This window comes from Lingula anatina, chromosome 10 (genome assembly GCF_051362555.1).
Source record: "Lingula anatina isolate TDL-2025a chromosome 10, LinAna3.0, whole genome shotgun sequence".
NCBI classification, from domain to species: domain Eukaryota; kingdom Metazoa; phylum Brachiopoda; class Lingulata; order Lingulida; family Lingulidae; genus Lingula; species Lingula anatina.
This window is the reverse complement of record NC_141776.1, coordinates 10,785,051-10,803,782: the sequence shown is the minus strand read 5'-3', so window position 1 is coordinate 10,803,782 and position 18,732 is coordinate 10,785,051. Positions and strand designations below refer to the sequence as shown.

Here is an 18,732-nt window from a genome sequence, read left to right as displayed (position 1 = left end):
AGTTGGACCCCGGGTTAAGTTGGCCCCCCTGACGTCAACTGCGTTTTTTGTCAAATTGTGAGCCACCTGGCATTATATTTGAAAAATTATGACGTTGCATACGTAGCTTAGTTCATGGGGCTTACTTTGAAACCGGTTTTGTTACTCTAACCCACTCCTAGTTGGCTCTACAAGGCCAAAAGTGGCTAACTGGGCCAACTAGCCCCGGTCTCCCCTATATGATTAATTTTATCTAGTCAAAATTCTAATTTCAAGAGGGGAATTTTGGTGTGATTTAATTTTCAGAAACCGAAGGGGGGGGGGGGGGGGTCAGGACCTCCCTGACCCCTCAGGACCTCAGGACCTCCCTGACCCCTCAGGACGTCCCTGACCCCTCCCACCCCCTCTAAATCCACCACTGGTGACCTACATGTACATATCGTGTTAGTGGTAGGCTACATTTCAAGAGCGCATATAAATTAAAAACACGAAAAAGGAAAATGGTGTTCATTTCGAATTACAAAATTTTAATTAATTTAATAGTGTTCATACAGAACCAAGTCTTAAAGATACAAATCATTAAAAAATTAGTTAACTAATTAATTATTCCCTCAATAATGCACCCAAAACCTTTCAGTTGTCAGTAAATAGTAAACTTGTAGTTTGGTTTGTCTTGATTTAACATTCCCTCTACAGTTGTGCAGATAAAACTGAAAGATGTCGAAAGCTGCAGTCGAGCACAGCAGTCTTGTAGCCGTAGGGCACAGGAAAATGACCAGGAGTAAAATGGACCTACCAAGAAAAAGTTATTATTTCGCTGAAATTAGAAAAATCAACACTAGTAAAGCAAATAGATACAGAAAAGCTTTTATCTACATTGGCAGCCAGATAGACAGGTGGAAGAAGGCCATGGAGCTTTGGGAGATTCCACGCAATTCAGATTTTGCCAAATTTCTTCTGGATCGGCTAGATATTGAAAAGTAAGTACATTTGGTAAACTTATGAGTAAAACATAAACGTGGGTCATATATAGCTAAAGAATAAGGTTAAGTGTGCATGTACATCGCCGTACTGCCATGCTACGATCATGCACAAACGACCACAAACGTCTACAACCATAAAATGGTTGAGCTGGGAATCGGTTAATATATGAATTTTTGACAAAAAAAAACGTATTTTAAGTTGAAAATAAAACAATTTTTCGTGTATTTCTCATATTAAGAAGTCTGTTCATCCATTGCCAATTGAGAGTATTTGTGCCAGTACTGGTATATGATTTCACAGCCTCATCAGCTTGATCAGTTGGTATACATGCTAAAAATAAACCCAGACCAGAACGTTATGCAATATGCAATATGAATATGACTGTATTATATTTTATTAGTTTGGCTTTGGTGAATACTACCGGTACAGTGCAAGTACATGTATCTAATGACAAAAAATAATTGATGTTGAATGTTTTATACCAAGAATGTAAGTCTAATTTGAAAATTATATATAAAATAAAATTACACACACACACACACACACACACACACACACACACACATGAGCATTACATATTTTTTAATCTGAAACTCTATTGAATTCTTTGTCATAGCAGGACCAAGCTGCTGGAACAACAAGAAGAGCAGTCAGCACACCAGAGCCAACAACTGAAAAACAATATCACTGATCAAGGGCTGGTAAAGGAAGAAATGGAAGATGGATGTGCATTCACTGCCAATGTGGAGAACCAGTATGTGTCACAAGATGGCCCAGGAACCCAGTTGAAGATAGATAACATGGATGTATATGATCCTGGGGAGAGTGCTGAGTCATCGTGTCAAGCTGGTCTGACTTCTGGTGACTGTCTCCATCCTGTGACCCAGTCTCCCATCAGCTATGACAATATTCAGCATGAACACATTGATGTAGAACAGCAGAATATCATCAAGAAAATGATTCAGCAGACAAACTCTCTTCCTGTTCCCAGCTTGTTTATAAAGCAGATAGGGAGAAAAAAAGACACTATGAATATACCCTCTCCACTTTCCCAATTGAACTGGAAATCAAATTACAGACGAATGGGGAAAAAGAAGACTGTTTATAAGTGTCATCAGTGTGGCAAGAGATATAAGGACAAGACCTGTTTTTTGAAGCATGAAAGAAGACATGCTGCAGGTGAAATGACCTTTATTCCGTGTGATCACTGTGATAAAAAGTTTAAATCACAGGAGAGCTATCAGCGTCACCAGAGGTCGCTTCCAGGTGTTAAGCCATACCAGTGCCATTTCTGTGAGGAGAAATTCCAACGAAAGAAGGATTGCTACAATCATGAAATTAGCCAGCATGGTCCCAAGCCTTATAAATGTTCAATCTGCCCTATGGCTTTTGGCTGTAATTCAGCTCTGATTGTCCATGTGCGATACCACACTGGGGAGAGACCCTATGCCTGCCAGTATTGTGGGAAAAGGTTCTACAACAGGTGCCATCGTAGGGACCATGAGCTGATCCACAAATTTGAAGAAAATCCGGACTGTGCCATATTTCCATGCCAGTCTTGTGGGAAGGTCTTCAGAAGGAAGAGAAATTTGAAAACACATGAGAAGATCCATGCTGCAGTGAAGCCTTACCAGTGTCAGTATTGTGAGAAGTCCTTCATCTGTAAGACCAACCTGACCAGTCATGAAAAATTACATGTAGGTGAAAAAACATGTAAGTGCCAATACTGTGAAAAAGCCTATGTAGACATCCATTCTCTTAGAAGACATGAAAAGCTTCACTTAAGGGAAAGATCCTTTCAGTGTCAGTTTTGTAGTAAAATGTTTCTTGCCAAAAAAGATGTTGATAGACATGAAATGATTCACACAGGTGAGAAACCTTTTCAGTGCCAATACTGTGAGAAGGTGTTTTCTCAGAAAGGGAATTGTGTCAGCCATGAAAGAACTCACACTGGTGAAAAACCATATAAATGTCAATACTGCTACCAGGCATTTACCCATAATGTTAGCCTTTTGTCCCATATCAAGTCACATCACAGGAAAGTAATATAAATTGGACAGTTTGATTTTGATATGGTCCATATTTATCCAGCAAAGAAGTAATTTGTTTTTAGGTGTTGTTGAAATATCCTAATACTGGTATGTCCACACTGTTGTATAAAATTTGTACACAATGTCAGCTTTTTTATGTACAGACACAGATATGTCGGTACATATAGCCATCACCTGCGTCTGTTGTCGCCATCGCCGTGCACTTTTACTGATAACAAGATAATTGGAAAACCATTTTACCTTTTGGCTTGAGACTTGCAGAACTGATGTATAGTCATAATGTGCAGGTCAAGTTTGAAAATCGCCATGATCGGGCCATTTCCATAAAAGATATGCTTTTTTTTTCACTTTTTTCAGCATATGTGCAACACCAATAACACGATAAGTGGAATATAGTTTTACCTTTTGGCTTGAAACTTACAGAACTGATGAATATTCATAATACGCAGGTCAAGTTCGAAAATCAGCATGATCGTGGTGACAGAGACCAAAGTAGTTTTTTTTTTCTGTCAATTTTTAAGCAGTATTCATAAAATGATTAACAGTATGATTACAAGCAATTTTCATTTATCTACTATACATAACGTGGACATTGAGAAAATTGGATTAACATTTGGCTTTATGCCCGTGGGAGTTCTAAGTCACACTAAGATGCTTACAGTGGTAGTAATAAATATGTTTCCATTGTAAACCAGTTTAACAATGTTTGAAATGTTTTAATCCCTATCCTGTGAATAGAAGGGGCGGGCAAACAATGGAGAGCCGTATAAATCCCTTCAAAATTCAACGCACAAACACAATAGCTTACTAGTAGGTGGAATAACACAATGCTCTAGACGAGTGAACCCCATGACGCCAGTTTCTGTGGTCCAGCGCGAGCATGAAAATCCGCTTTAACTAGGTGTAATTAACAGCAGGATACATCAGCCAGAAGGTCCCCATTGTTTGTTGCGGCAATAGGATTATAGCTTGAACCCATGCTAACGCGTGCCACTAAACCATGCCAAAAGGACAGTAGTGAACTGTCCTTTTGGCACAAGCAGCTGATCATGTTCTAAGTGTTGATAGCAAACTGCTAGTTTAATTTGGTATGAGTTATTTCATTCAATATGAAGTGTTCCTTATTCAAAAATTGAATTTGATTAACATGCATCAGCATCGTACATCAATTTACCACTCTGCTGTGTCCCAGATTTAACATAACCTTTCGGTTGACCATATCCATGGCCTTGCCATTCAGGGGTAAAGTAAGAGTTGTCTGAACATTTAGGGACTGACTTTCCCTGTGATATTTGGGACGTGTCAGTGTCCTTCAGTGTCAGTGTCATTTTTGCCTCCACATCATCTCCAAATAAATTTTCTGTGATGGGATTAGAGTCCTTACATTTCTTCTAATATGCAGGCTTCAGTTGTTTTTTTGATTAGGTTTCTTTGCGGGAAAGGTCTGTGAAACCAACTTGCATAAACAGATAACTATCCTTCACTAATTTTAAACAGTCCACAGTCAACTCATGGCTCAAACCCTGTTTGTTTTTGGATTCAGAGAATAAGGCATTAAAAGCCCTCATTAGTGGGTACAGTGCTTTCAGCTGTACATGCTGTATTTTCTGGAGATTATAATCTAATTCCCTGGCACCTTTGTGCATAATGTTCCAAATGGTACAATTTGTTGATGGAACAAAACATTGTTTACAGTTACCTGGTTTGTGGTGAAGGTTAACAAGTTTTTTTTTTTTTTTTACTTTTTCTTCATCTGCTTTACAATGGAATGATTTTATAAGATGAGAGGCCAGTGTGTCATCAGTGTTTGGACCCACTTTGTCTGAATTGTCATGAAAATCCTTTAATGAATCGAGAATGCCTTGCACATCATCATCTACATCAGGGTCTGAAGTCCCTTCACAAGTGGGTGCACTAACTTCATCAATGAGGTTGTCCAGATCATCAACCTTACTACTTTTCACAGGTCCACCAGCTAGGTGTTTCTTCTTTCTCTTAACTGATTTTATTATCTGAAGGAGCAATGCCGCCATATTGGAAAAAACGAGGTGGTCATCAACACGATCTCCATCCAATAGCTCCTCTTGTGGCATTTCAGACAAAAGCTGAGAAAAAGTGTCACGGTCACTCACAGCACTGTGTGGACTATCCATGCCCATCTGCAACACCGTAGTCGGTAATGTTGCCATAATCAATAGTCTTGGTGTCGTACAGTAAAACAAAACACACGAGTGATTTTGTAAAAACGCTGTCAAACAACGTTAACAAGTGCAAGAAAAGGGCAACAAATACAGTATTGAGGATCACAAGCTTCTGTGAGCAGACAGCGTAAAATACAGTTTTATGGTACACAAACCGAAAAATTAAACTTTTACGCACCTGAAAATTTCCACATGTATGTCTGAAGACAAAATGGCTATCACTAATCACGTGATGGCTATGTCACATCTCATGGGATTCCTCAGTGTTGTTGATTTGGTAGAACTATACTCATATGAGTACATTTCCATTCTCAACACTTAAAAACAAAATAATCAATTTACTGTCAATTTTATATGATCAACTAAGAAAATTGCTGAGATGGAAAAAATATCAACTTGATAGAAAAATTCAGACATGAACTTCAGTAATTCTACCAAAATATTTATCGGTTTATAAAGTGTATACAGTATATTGTCTCCTGCTCAGTGGTGGATATATCTGTAGATCCGTCCATGGAAAAACTGAAAAATGAACAATCCTTCAGTTCTTGTTTGATGTCCTGCTGCTCCACAGAGGATATGTTATGTGCAGCGGCCTGTTTATTTATGTATGTGGAGTCAGTTTTGATTCCTTTCGCATTGTTAACTTCACACAACTGTATGAAGTCTGTAATTGGCCTGTTCTTGGCAGCAGCTGCATAGGCATTTCTAAACAAAAGAGGCAAACGACATCTCTCGTTCTGCTTCAACCCGATCAGAGCCTTACCGGCTTCAGTGGTACTCACAGTGCCTGCCTGTACATTCTGATCTTGGCGGACCAGCTCACTAGTTCTCATTTGAGCATTGGAAGACTCGTGGTCAATAACAGCAGTTTTCCTAAGATTCGACAATCCTATAATGAAACTCCCACCCTTGGTCAATTGTGGCTTCATGAAATGATTTTAAAGAGGCCAAGTTAGCTATTAAGCATTGAGCTTCGGATGGAATGTGAAAAATTTATATTTTGCTTAGTTTGATCTTAAATGATGTATTTAGTCATAAAATGCACAAAAATGACCACTAGCCATGTTTCAACCAGTTCCTCTGGTTTCCATAGCAACAAATTGCTTTTCCCTAGAAACCAGTCTTTGGTAGGTAAAAATACCAGCTCAAATAGGCCTAATAACCATGATAATAAATAAAAAATGAATATGTATATAATACTGACTTTTATATAGCAATGTCAAAAAAAGACATATTGCTCTATCCAAATATACAAATATATTTGTTCTGTATTTTTACTTTTTCTTATTTTTTAAATGTATTTATTTCAAAATGGCAGCTGTGATATACTCCTCCATTGTTTTGTTCATAATGAGCAAAGCATGAAGTCGTATTTAAAAAAATAAATTACATAGTAATTGATAAACAAACATTTTATACTCTGCCAAATTTTCTCAAAATTTCAAATTTAATAAAATTCAATTATGGGGCAAATATGTGTTAAATATGATATAAATCAACCATTTAGTGTAGTACAATGATACAGCTGTGCAAGAAAGTAGATATGGCTTATCTTTGCAAAGTCTTTTGCTTTAGTATTATTCCTGTGTCCAGTTGGCGTAATAGATTTTTATGTTTCATGAAGGTAGTAATGCAGTTAGACTCTGGGCATGTAAACAAACTGCCTGTGCATTCTTCTTGGCTTTCTTCTTGTTGGTTCTGCTCTTTGTTAGGACTCTGTGTAGCATAGGATACCGTAGCCGACTGTGCTTTTCTGTCATATACTTGATTTGCTCTACGTTATCTAGAAAAACAAGAATTTACATGTATGCATTTATCAACATGAATATATTGCCCCTCACCAATATTGTGCTGCTTCCATATTTTGATGCCATTGGAGGAAAACTGAAAGTAATAGTAATTAGATATATTTTTCAAATGACACTGTTTCAAAATGCTGATGTTTGATGGTTTGATGGAGGGTGGTGGTGTTGCACTAATGAGAGAGATGTTTGAAGAGTTGCTTTTCTTGACTGCTTCTAGAAATTGTGACGCTGTCCACACATCATTTCCTTCATTCACATATACTTTCTAACAGTTGACTTGTTATGTGCAGGTTGCCTGTCACGTATAGATTTTCCACCTTGGGGGTCTGCGAAGTCTGCCCGTGAAATGATAAAGGGGCTGACATGATTAATGATATGTAGAGTACCAAATTTCATAGATTCCTTAGAACTTTGCATGGGAGTTAACTCCAAGGCTGCATTCACACCGAGTTGACCCATGGCTCTACAAAGCCACGCCATAAATATGGCAGATGTACATGAAAGGAAAACCACCTAATCTTTTAATAGTCTCTACGTCTCTCACAAGCCTCCCCATGCATCGTCCCTGCGGGGGTACAGTCATAAAATCTCGGCTCCATTGGGATGACACATAGGGAGGCACGTGAGAGGCGGAGGTCATGGATCACGCTAATATCCCCATCTGGCTTAGGTACACATGAAATAGCGCTCGTAATCAGAGGTTTCTCAGACAGAGTAACGTAGTGCCCTTCATTAAGTCTGAAAATAATCTCTTTTTCCACACGAGGACATGTCCAGTCTGCAGACTCTACTACTATTCTCTACTTCTACTTGGACGATGTCTGCAATTTCAATATTACTGTCAGTAAGTGAGAACCCATTTGGTATACCGTTTAAGATAAAGTCTCTATGTTCATCGTCGGCCAACTCATCACGCCATGATTCCAAACTGCTTAGGAGTGGAGGGAGATGGCGTGTAGAACCACCACTTTTGATTACTCGTTTTTTGTATCCTGCATAGTTTCACCAGTTGCGAGCGTAGCTTGTTTTGCACACATGGGAGTACATGTACCTGCAATTGCGAAGAGAACATCCACTTCTACTGTTGAAACAGTCGTAGATGATGCGTCATGAAGACAGGTCTTATCTGTTACTACGCGAGCCTCCTTCCTGTGATCTGAGTTGGAACTTCTGCTTGCCGTGCCATCGTCACGGAGGAAAACCTGCATCATATAGGCGTTGTCTGCTCCCCACTGGAAGTCACCTGCAGCTTTTGTGTTGCGGTATTCCTGATCATATTTCAGCACTGACCTCCATTGGAAGCGTTGGCCCATGTGCGCTTTTTTAATGAGGTAGCCCGCGTAATCCAGAGTCTCTAATAATCCAGAGTCTCTAAATGACAGTATTCAAGATTATTTATGGTGCATCGATTTTCTGACAAGAAGAGAGTTTCAAATGGACTTGGACAAAAGGGGCATCAGACAACTGCTGGAGACATAAAGAAGTCTAGAGAGTGGCCTATTTGAATATCTGACAGGTGTTCTCTGTGACTCCCTTCTTTCATCAGTGGTTGTCCATGCCCAACAATATGTGCATGAATTCTTTGCCATTGTGTATTTGTACTTAGACAGATCGCGTATATATTTTCTAATTTCTTCCAAGGAATATTGATGGGAAATAAGAGATAATATCTGTCGCTGAGTTCCCCATTCTGTGGCTAGTCTGTAACCAAGGGCAATGACTTCTAGTGTGCTGGTGTTTCTAGCCATATCGTCCTCTCTTGCAGTAAGTACATCATGGAACAGCATATTTCCTTGGCCAGGAGCTCATTGATGCTTTTCCTAGATTTTATGAAATAGTCAGCCTTTGTCCTGTCAGAGGACAGCTCCCATGAAACTTGAAGTGTTTTCTTTATAGGACTCACACCACACATCTCCAGAAAATTGTCCAGAGATAATCTTTTGTCCTTAGCTTCTTGGCTGTGTGGCAGCCACTCACTTTCCTGAGAGCTTTCATTAGATGCAAGTACTTTATCCCCTATCTTCAGATCTGACTGTTGGGAATTCTTGTCTGCATACTCCTTGATTTTTCTTTCTTGTACTTGTCCGTGTTTCTGATCCTGTTGTCATTGTGTTGTGGAATGTCTCTGCTTATCTCTGGTAGTATAGTTTTCATTTTCCTGTTATTAAGAGCTTCACTTGGAGATACACCTGTGGTGTTGTGCGGTGTAGCTCTGTATTGTCTCAAAAATCTGAATAATTCCTGTTTCCAATTCAATCCCTCTGTGTGCGCTGTACGGATTGCTTTTCCTAATGTTCACATGAATCTTTCAGCTACACCATTTACCTGCGGCCACACTGGAGTATTTTTCCTGTGTCTGAAACCTAGAAACTTGGCAAAGTTCTGAAAATCTTGGCCATTGAAAGGAGGGCCATTGTCTGTTTTGACAGTGTCTGGAATGCCTTGTCCTGAAAATATGACATCTAGCTCAGGAATAGTAGATTTTGCTGAAGTTGAATGCACTATTTCTACCTCTGGGAAATGACTGTAGTCGTCAATAACAAGTTAACTTTGTCCATTTGGGAATGGTCAGACAAAGTCAACTGAAACTTCTGTCCATGGTACACTGGGTAGCTTTGCCATTTGCAGTGGCTCTTGCTTGGGGTTAACACTATCATCAATGTGCAGCTGTATCTTCTTGTCTTTCATTTTGTCAACCCCTACAGACAGATCTGCAAACTCTGCTTGCTCTGTCTCTACTGATGTATGCACTGAATATGTGATGTGCATTAAGTCTAGTTCATTTGCAGTTTTGTAGCTTAGAGGATTTCCCTTTCTTTCTTTGACTATATGAAGGGATGCTTGTGTTGCTTTACTTCTATACTGAAGTGTTGTATTAACTGTTCCAATTACTTTCAAAGCATCACTTGATCCATATGTCTGCTCATGATGCCTGCTGTGCAAGAAGTCCAAGATAGCTATGGACCACTTAAAAATAATTGTGAATTGTGGTACATTACTCAAAAGTGAAAATCCATCAAGGAGCTACTTTTCATACACCTACAGCAAGCTAATTACAACCAGAAAGTGAAATATTTATGTGGGGAAACACCATTCCATGTTAAAGTTCAAATCCCAAATATAATGGCAATTTAATTTTCACCATAATAATTATTTATAATATGTAGATGTAAGTATGATTGGAATATGCAAGAAAGTAGGATCAAACCCTTTCATGCTGTCTCAGTAATTTCCTTTTCACTTAAAGGAGTACTAGTTACTCAATGCTTTAGTTATTAATTTCCATTCAAAGAACTAACCTCTAAGAAGGCTCTGAGTGAAAGGATTAAAAATAAAAATTATTGAAATTGCTCTGTACAATTTCTTGGAATTTTTTTCTATGAAATGTATTTACGAACCAGAACCCTCAGTTAGCTATAGTTAATTTACTGTAAAAAATCAAACTCAATTTAAGGTAATATTTCTCATTGCTATATCAAAACATGAATGATATATGTTTATATATATTTTCAAAAACAAATTCTAAACAAAAGCAGATGTCAAAGCAAGGGCAAAGGCCAAACCAAAGATAGACCAAACATCTTTTTGACACGTTATAACATGACAAAATGTGGCCAAAATCAGCAAAAACAAAAATTCTTTTCAGACATCATTCAAATGTTTTCATAAATGTTATCTTAATTTTGCACACAATTTTGTACAGTTTTCAACCTTTTTAAAACAATGTTTAGGATTTACATTTCAGAAAATGTTTTAGACTTGTTTCAAGAAGTGTTCTTAAAACATCCTTAAATGTTATCGTAACTTTTCTTCTTTTTTTTATATTTTATCAAGTTTATGATGGCACTATTTCCATGTACCTAGGTTCTAGATTTAGGTATTGCCAACTCGATCTTGACTTCATATATAGCACACATCAGCAATACACCGTAAAGCTAACACATGAAAAGGTATAGTAAGCAAACTAGCTTTACAGTGTCCTGACACTCGGGGCATTCCCATGTGGTTTTCTAGAAATTTTAAACTGTGCTAATGTTTAAGATTAGCAAAATTAAAAAAGAACGCAGTATATGATACAAAATACAAAATTTATTTATTTGGTGATGTGAGAATATGGAACAAATACAACAAGTAATCATCATAATACACACACACACACACACTATGGTTTTAACAGAATTTTAGAATCAAATTCATAAGAAACTAATTGGGCTGGGTTCCCAACTCCACCTGTATTTTATACCTTAGTCTCAATATGGACTTCCATTGAATATGTTACTGTTTTTACCATGATATTAAAACTCCTAAGACTTGGATTCTTAAAAAAAAAAAAAAAAAAGTGGCAGATCTCACTATTTACACTGGCATATATACAAGTTCTGTATGTTGTTGCTGCAATTCTAGGTGGCTTACATTTCAAAATTGACAATTACCAACAAAAATAATTGTTACCAAAATAAATGGTTGTCAGGTATGTTCAATTTTTTAAATTAATATTATTAAGTGTAATTCTTATTATAATAACTCATTTTTCCCAATGCACATAGGGTACATGAAAACAAGTTTTTGTAATTTTTTTTAGTGGCCTTTATGTTAGCACACACTGTGTGACACATGAAGCACAGACATTGCATTGTATCCATTTGTGGTAATCATCATTTTTGCAAAACGGAATGTCACATATGCTTTCCTCCCTTTTCCTTGCATCTAGCAGAAGTCGCTTCTTAGCATAAATCCTAAAGGGCTTGCAGAGGGATTACTTACAACCAGTTCTGCTCTAACTGTTGAGCTCTTGGAGTGCCCAAGGAGTCCAACACACTGAAAGAGCATTTCTGCATGTCTGCAACAAGTAAAATTCAATGCTGTCCCAGGCATGCAGAAAGTAGAAGGTATTTGTATTTGCTGAACTGAACCTAATTATGAAAAATAATCAAAATATGATCGACTACTGTGTCATTTAAGATAATGTATACATGTGACAAAGAAAGGGACAAAGTTGCTGCAATTAGAAGATCAGAGTTGTCAAATTTTTCATTGTAACCAACTACAGGACGTTATTAACTACAGTTATATAATTAATACAATTATCAAACATAACTCATTACCACAAAAGTATCAAGACAGTAGCAAAGACTCTTAACACATAACTTTTTAAATAATAATCACATCCTGGCAGAGCCAATGATCAAAATAATTTTTCTCCCAAAGAGTTGCCCAAAAACAAGGAAACACATAGGTTGGGGTTTTGTCTTCTCATGATGCCTGCTGTGCAAGAAGTCCAAGATAGCCATGGACCACTTAAAAATAATTGTGAATTGTGGTACATTACTCAAAAGTAAACATCCATCAAGGAGCTACTTTTCATACACCTACAGTATGCTAATTACAACCAGAAAGTGAAATATTTATGCGGGGAAACACCATTCCATGTTCAAGTTCAAACCCCAAATATTATGGCAATTTAATTTTCACTATAATTCTTGTTTATAATATGTGGATGCAAGTATGATTGAAATATGCAAGAAATTAGGATCAAACCCTTAAATGCTGTCTCAGTAATTTCCTTTTCACTTAAAGGAGTATTAATTACTCAGTGCTTAGTTAGTTATCAAATTCTATTGGGGGTTAAAAATCATAAACCATAATAAAAGTGCAAAAAATGTGATGACTGATTCTAAGGCATTTCTGACAAATATTAACCATATGATTGCACCCATTTTGCTGAATATGAAATAACTTACGTTGTCATTTAACCATTCTTTCCCATCCAATGTTCTTAAGTCACCCATCTCCAAATTTAAGTGTTGTCTCCTATGACTAACTTTGTGTCTGGTTTTGGTATGGAATGTATTTCTAATTCTGGTCCATCTTCGAAATGTTGGTGGAGTGGTTGGTCTCCAAGAAGCAGAGGGGGTAGTTCAACACGTTCAGTGCAGGACTAGGTGTCACAATGTCATCTGCAGCATCAAGTTTCTGTTTCTTGTGGAGATGTGACTCCAAATGAGGCTTCATCTGTGAAAAAATTTAAGAAAAAATTAATTCCCACTATGTCATTGCACTTTTTCATTTCATTTTCCTGCTGAATAGAAAGGACAATTAAATGTTGCTGAACTTGATAATTAGTCTTCTTTTTTAATAAAGGGAAAACGTTTTGCTCAACTATGAAATTATAGAATCATTCAGTTACTAAATATACAATACATATTTTCAGTTTTATTGTACCTGGTCATATGCCACTCTCTTCTCCAGAACTTCACCAGTCTTTTCACTTTGAAGCTGAACAGTGTTATTTTGGTCAATGTCTATGATCCTAAAAGAAAGAAGTACTAGAATGGTAAAATTATTTTACACCTGCAACAACTCTCTGTCCCTCAGCATCTCTCTTTCAAACTATCATAGATGTTTTCATTGATAACTTCCAAATAATAAAAATAGTTTCTACATTAAACTTTTCCACAAGTTTTGTTTTTGTCCACCCTGTTTTATATATTTTTCAATAAAAAAATTCAAATAACTTACTTGTAAGGTCCTATCCAGAAACTCTCTAGTTTGCCTCCCTTTCTCCCGACGTTTTTCATTTGCCTCTTCAAAACGGCATCACCAACCTTCAATTGAAATGTTTTTACTACCTTAGCTTTTCTTTTAGCGTACATTTCCCTTTGTCTGGTCTTTGCCTTTTCAACATTTTCATCCACCTTAGAAAACATTAAACCATTAGGATCAATTGCACAGAAATGTCACCACATTTCACCATGTCAGAAATGGTTGAATATTTGATCAGTCCTTTGACCCTATTATTAATGTTAAAATATGTTCAGCATAGTCCATTTTACTGCTTGTTTTGGTACTTTTTTTATTGCCCATTTAACTTCAGTGGCAAACATTGGTCTAGCTGACAGTTATGGATGCCAATTAAAGCTACAGACTATTCTTCATACCATTGTTGTAACTGAACTCAGTAAAAATCACTTTTGTCAAAGTCTCTAGTAGGTGAATAGTATTCGTCCCTAAGTAAGAAATATACTGTTTTAACAACCAAATAATGATGGAATTACTGACATTATCTATAGATTTTTACATACATGCTCGTAAGGTTTACACCTTACAATACACAACAGAATGCAAGATTAACAAGTCCCGCCGCACAGTGTTGATTTGGTGCAGTCTTTTAATAGTAACAAGTCGATCACTTGAGTAGTTACACTTTTATTACTACATCAGTCTTGTCTTGGTGATGAAGCCCAGTACCTAACAGTACTACAATAGTGCTGCTTATTCAGAGAGCTTCAATACTATGAGATAGTATTAAAGGAGGAAAAGACTACTAGCTAAGGGAAAATCCCTGCTTTATATATACTTAGTAGTTAAAAGAACTTACCATTGTCATGCAAAGGCTGTTAATGTGACAAATGGACCGAGGTTGGAACCCCAGGCCAGACTCATCCGAGCCCCGGACACTGGGAGGGGAAGACCGGGTTAGGTCACTTAAAGGGGTATTTCTGTGCTGTCCTCTCATTAGCGTTATGGTTGATTGGTGGTCAAGATTCATTTATCAGCCAAATGATTTTCTAATCATTGCCTAAATCACTAAATAAATTATGAAAATCTGACTGGGGAGTCACATTTTAGGGGAGTCAGATTTTCATGGTACACCGGTGGATCTGGTCGGCTGTGTCGGCGAACATGAAAAGAAAGTCGTTTGCGATGACGTCGTAAGCAAACACAAAGAACAATCAGTACTATCATGCATGCCATGACAATACCCACGGCGTACGTAACAGAAGAGCCGCTGGTCGGGGCAGACCAAAAGTCTACTTCCTGCTCACTCAGTGGTGCGAGATGAAGATGTGCAACCGGTTCAAGATTTTGAATGTTTGGGTTTCTCAATCTTTTAGCGACAATTCCTGGTGGTATGAGTCCGTGCACGTTTAGGGATGGAATGTCGGTTAATAGTTGTGATCTGAGTGAGACTCTACCTGCTTTCTCTGTTATTTCGGGAAGGGTAAAGTTACTTCCTGTTATCGCACATTGCACCTGGACTGACACTAGATATGTTCCTGCCTTGAGCGGATAGGAGACTGGTCTGGAACGGTGGCAACGTTTGGACACCTCCTTTCCCCAAGTCACCAATACATATTCACCCAAGACAACTTCCGTGGCAGTAAAAATGCCTTCCCCCGAGGTCAGCTCCACCTTACATGCACTCCTCTGCGCATGAGGTACCTCGGTTGTAGACAGCGCCTGTTCTACACACCAGAGGTTTCCAACCGAGGCAGCCAGACGGGTAAAACACATTTCCGGTCCGCTCTACAATGCCAATATTGTTTTCACCATGCAAAATTCAGCTAGCAAACCCTGTGATGTTGTATGGTTGCTTGAAGGACCGTATATCATACCTGGTCGCTTCCTCTCGGCTGATCAATGGCAACTTGACCTTATAGATCAAAGTGCTCCCTCCCCACACCGGGGAGACCGTGATATGTTCGTAATACCACTGCAGCGGGTCAATCAACACATCCGTCACATTGTTTGCTGCAAGATCTAACATTTCCAACAGCTGAGACAGTGGCAGGAGCTCTTCTGTCAGGCGTCCCAGTTCTAAACTAGCTTTTTGACTATTGAACTTGTCAAAAAGTATCCTGTATTCCCTCACAAGTTGTTCGAATGAGTATACCTTTGATCTAACTGGTAGGTGGCCCACATTCTATTCAGTCCAATCCTGGTCAGGTTAGCGAATCAGTTCAAGTCTCTAAAGCGATTAGTGACGACTGTATTCAAATAATTGGATATATCATTGAGACGTTGACGTCCTATGTCGATGGTATCTGTGGTGTGATTTAATATGGAGACGAGCTTTTTGACTCTATGTACAAGAACTTGATTATTTCTTCTTGTACTTACAACAATATTCTTGAGTTCTTCCACGTCCTCGTCTCTAGCAAGACCAAAAATGGATTTTTCTAGATCAGCGCCGAAATTGAGAGTCCTCGCTTAGTTCGCCGGCCATTACGAACGGTGCTTGGATTTTCAATCTTTGGCAGATCAAGGTGGTAATTTGCTATGGAAGTCATCTTTATCAGCGCTCTCCTGGCTTTTTGTAATCGGTTTATCAACTGTGACAAGGCCTTTGGTTCAATCCAGCCATCTTGATAAGTGGTACCTATTTTCGTCTGCATTTCTTTTAAAGTGTCTTCGATCGGTAGCTTGAATGTGGGTCAGTCAATTACAACTAACAGAGTCAATTCAATGGTCTGAATTCTCATGGGTTCTCTTCCAGTTATGAGTAGTCCGTCGTTCAGTGGGCTTATGTCACTAGCGTTAGTCCACTCTACAACAAGGAGAAGTAGAGCAAGGCTAAGTCCATGTTCATAGCCTCGTCTACGTGTCTTCGTTTCTGATTCCCTTTTGTCCTTTCTATCTCTGACATGGCCAAACGTCTCTTTTGTTTTATGTCTTCGAGATGGGGAAACTTGGGCCCTAATGTGACTTCTTCCTTTTCCGCCCATTCACTCACTCTCTTTCTATAACAAGTATTGTAGTGATGTCGTGGCTGACGATATTCTCTTATCAGCTCAGCTTCAGCGAATGATCCCACTCAAGCTCAGATGAAGTGTCTTCCCCCGTGACTGCTGCGGGAGTGATGCTTCCTGGCCCGGGTGCTGCATTATCTAATAATAATAATAATAATATATATTTCTTAAAACCGCACTACACTAGCGTCTCAGTGCTGTTTACAGGTAAAATTATCAGGATTACAACTAATTATATATATAATAAAAGCTACGGTAAAAAACAATTAAAATAATTAAAGCTGGTTAAAATAGTAATGGTCTGAACAATAAAACTTTTTTCTGATAAAATGAGAAAATATTAATTAAAATACTGTGCAAATAAGAATGTTTTTAAATCTTTTTTAACCCTTCTAGTGCTGAATATCCATATGGTTTTAATGCACTGTGAGCTGAATATTTTAGAAGGAAACAAAACAAAATCATATTTTCCTTTTTACTTTCCTTTAATTTGCAAACCAAGGCATTTACATACACTTATTATACATCACCGCGTAGCTAAGTATATCAGCTCTATGAATATATATATTCCAATGTCACACATTTCTTTTGTTACGTACAGGTAATGGACAGGTAAATACAGGTGTATGTAAATAAAACACATTTAGATGTTTAAAATCTAAAATTGTGTTCTGTAATCACTTATAATAGAACAGTTCTGCTGTAAATGCAAGCTCTCATACCTAGGTTACAATTTGGGTGAGGTTACATTACTCCTTCTTACTGAAAAATGTAGGTAAAATTACAGGTAAGAACGCCATACCTTGCTTCAGAAATCTCCATTTCTGAACACTTACCTTCTCTGTAATACTTCAATATTAACCATGAAAATATGTTTAAATCAAATACAAACTGTACTACAATTGTTGCTCAGATAAACTACTATATAATGATAAGAGATATACGCTTCAAATTGTCAGTTGACTCAGGTAAAAATGCAGGTAAATACAGGTGTGTCAAAATTGTATTAAAATTAATATTTGAGTCCACAATTAGTCTTTGTTTCATACTTTTTATGAACTAGACACCAACTATAAGTCAAAAGCCATCAATATGGGAAGTTAAATAATGAATGTGAAAACCATGAGATAAATTAATGCAGGTAAAATACAGGTGACATACATACCTCAATATCTTTCACTCAAGTTATTCAACAAATAAAGACTCAAATTCAGCAAAATTGATTCATATAACAACATTTCTCTGTAATAATGTGAAGTGAAATCATAATCCAGTAAAAGTAGCAAACTTTTCAGGTAACATGACCTATTTACCTGATTATGTAATCATAATGCACACCTGAGCACACCTGTAAGTTTTTAAAATGTTCATTTCTCAGTTAATGAATTGTAAGCTTTTATAAAGTCCTTCTGGGTATGAAAAAGTTTGAAACAAGGATCGACACAAAGTGCTTTATCACATTTGTCGCACTTATAGCTGGATTCTTTTCCAGTTCTCTTCCTTTTTTCCCCAACAGGAAGTAGCTGTAATTTTGATAGGAAAGTGTTGGCCCATAAGTCTGAATAGAGAGTCATCACTAGTACTGGGTCTGCCAACACTTTTAGAGGGGACGACATGTCCTTGAACTGAATTAATTAAATCTGCAACAAGGCGTTTACGGAATACCCTGTGGAGCATGGGGTTGCCAGTGGTGACGGTCTTGTACAGGAGATAGGCATTCAACACAGCAAGAGAAATAACATGAAATGTTACTCTTTTCCACCATTTCAGAGTCCTGGCATTGAAGGTAGAATATGAAACCATTTGGTCAGAGCGGTCCACTCCCCCCATAAATCTATTGTATTCTCGTACAATGGATGGCACTACAATGGGTGTGTTTGTGCCTGGGATGTTCCTTCCAGTGGGTGTCATTTCAGCCTGCTCTATTGTGGAAATTAGATGTACAACTTTTCTGTCATGGCCGGTATTTGGTACTGTAATTAAAAGAGTCCCATTGTTCATTGTGAATTGTTCCCCTTTGCTGACTTTAGTATTCAAAATTTTTTGAGGTACCCCTTTCCTGTTTGCTCTCAAAGTTCCTGTAGCACCACACCCCAGTGAAAATAGATCTTTATACAATTTTGGGGAGCTGTAATAATTGTCCATGTATAGAATGTAACCCTGTCCAAAATATCCCCTC

General features: G+C 37.8%; 1 protein-coding gene across 2 annotated transcripts; it reads left to right on the top strand.

The window, feature by feature from the left end:
- Positions 1-655: 655 nt before the first annotated feature.
- Positions 656-13,508, top strand: LOC106181220 (uncharacterized). Of its 2 annotated transcripts, none has more exons than XM_013565546.2 (2): positions 656-959; positions 1,580-13,508. In XM_013565546.2, the coding sequence occupies exons 1-2, from the start codon at positions 697-699 to the stop codon at positions 3,012-3,014; spliced, it is 1,698 nt and encodes a 565-aa protein (XP_013421000.2). In that variant the 5' UTR covers positions 656-696; the 3' UTR covers positions 3,015-13,508. The 2 variants fall into 2 exon arrangements, with proteins under 2 accessions (XP_013421000.2, XP_013421001.2); XM_013565547.2 differs by having other exon boundaries at positions 659-959; positions 1,583-13,508.
- The last annotated feature ends 5,224 nt before the right edge of the window (positions 13,509-18,732 follow it).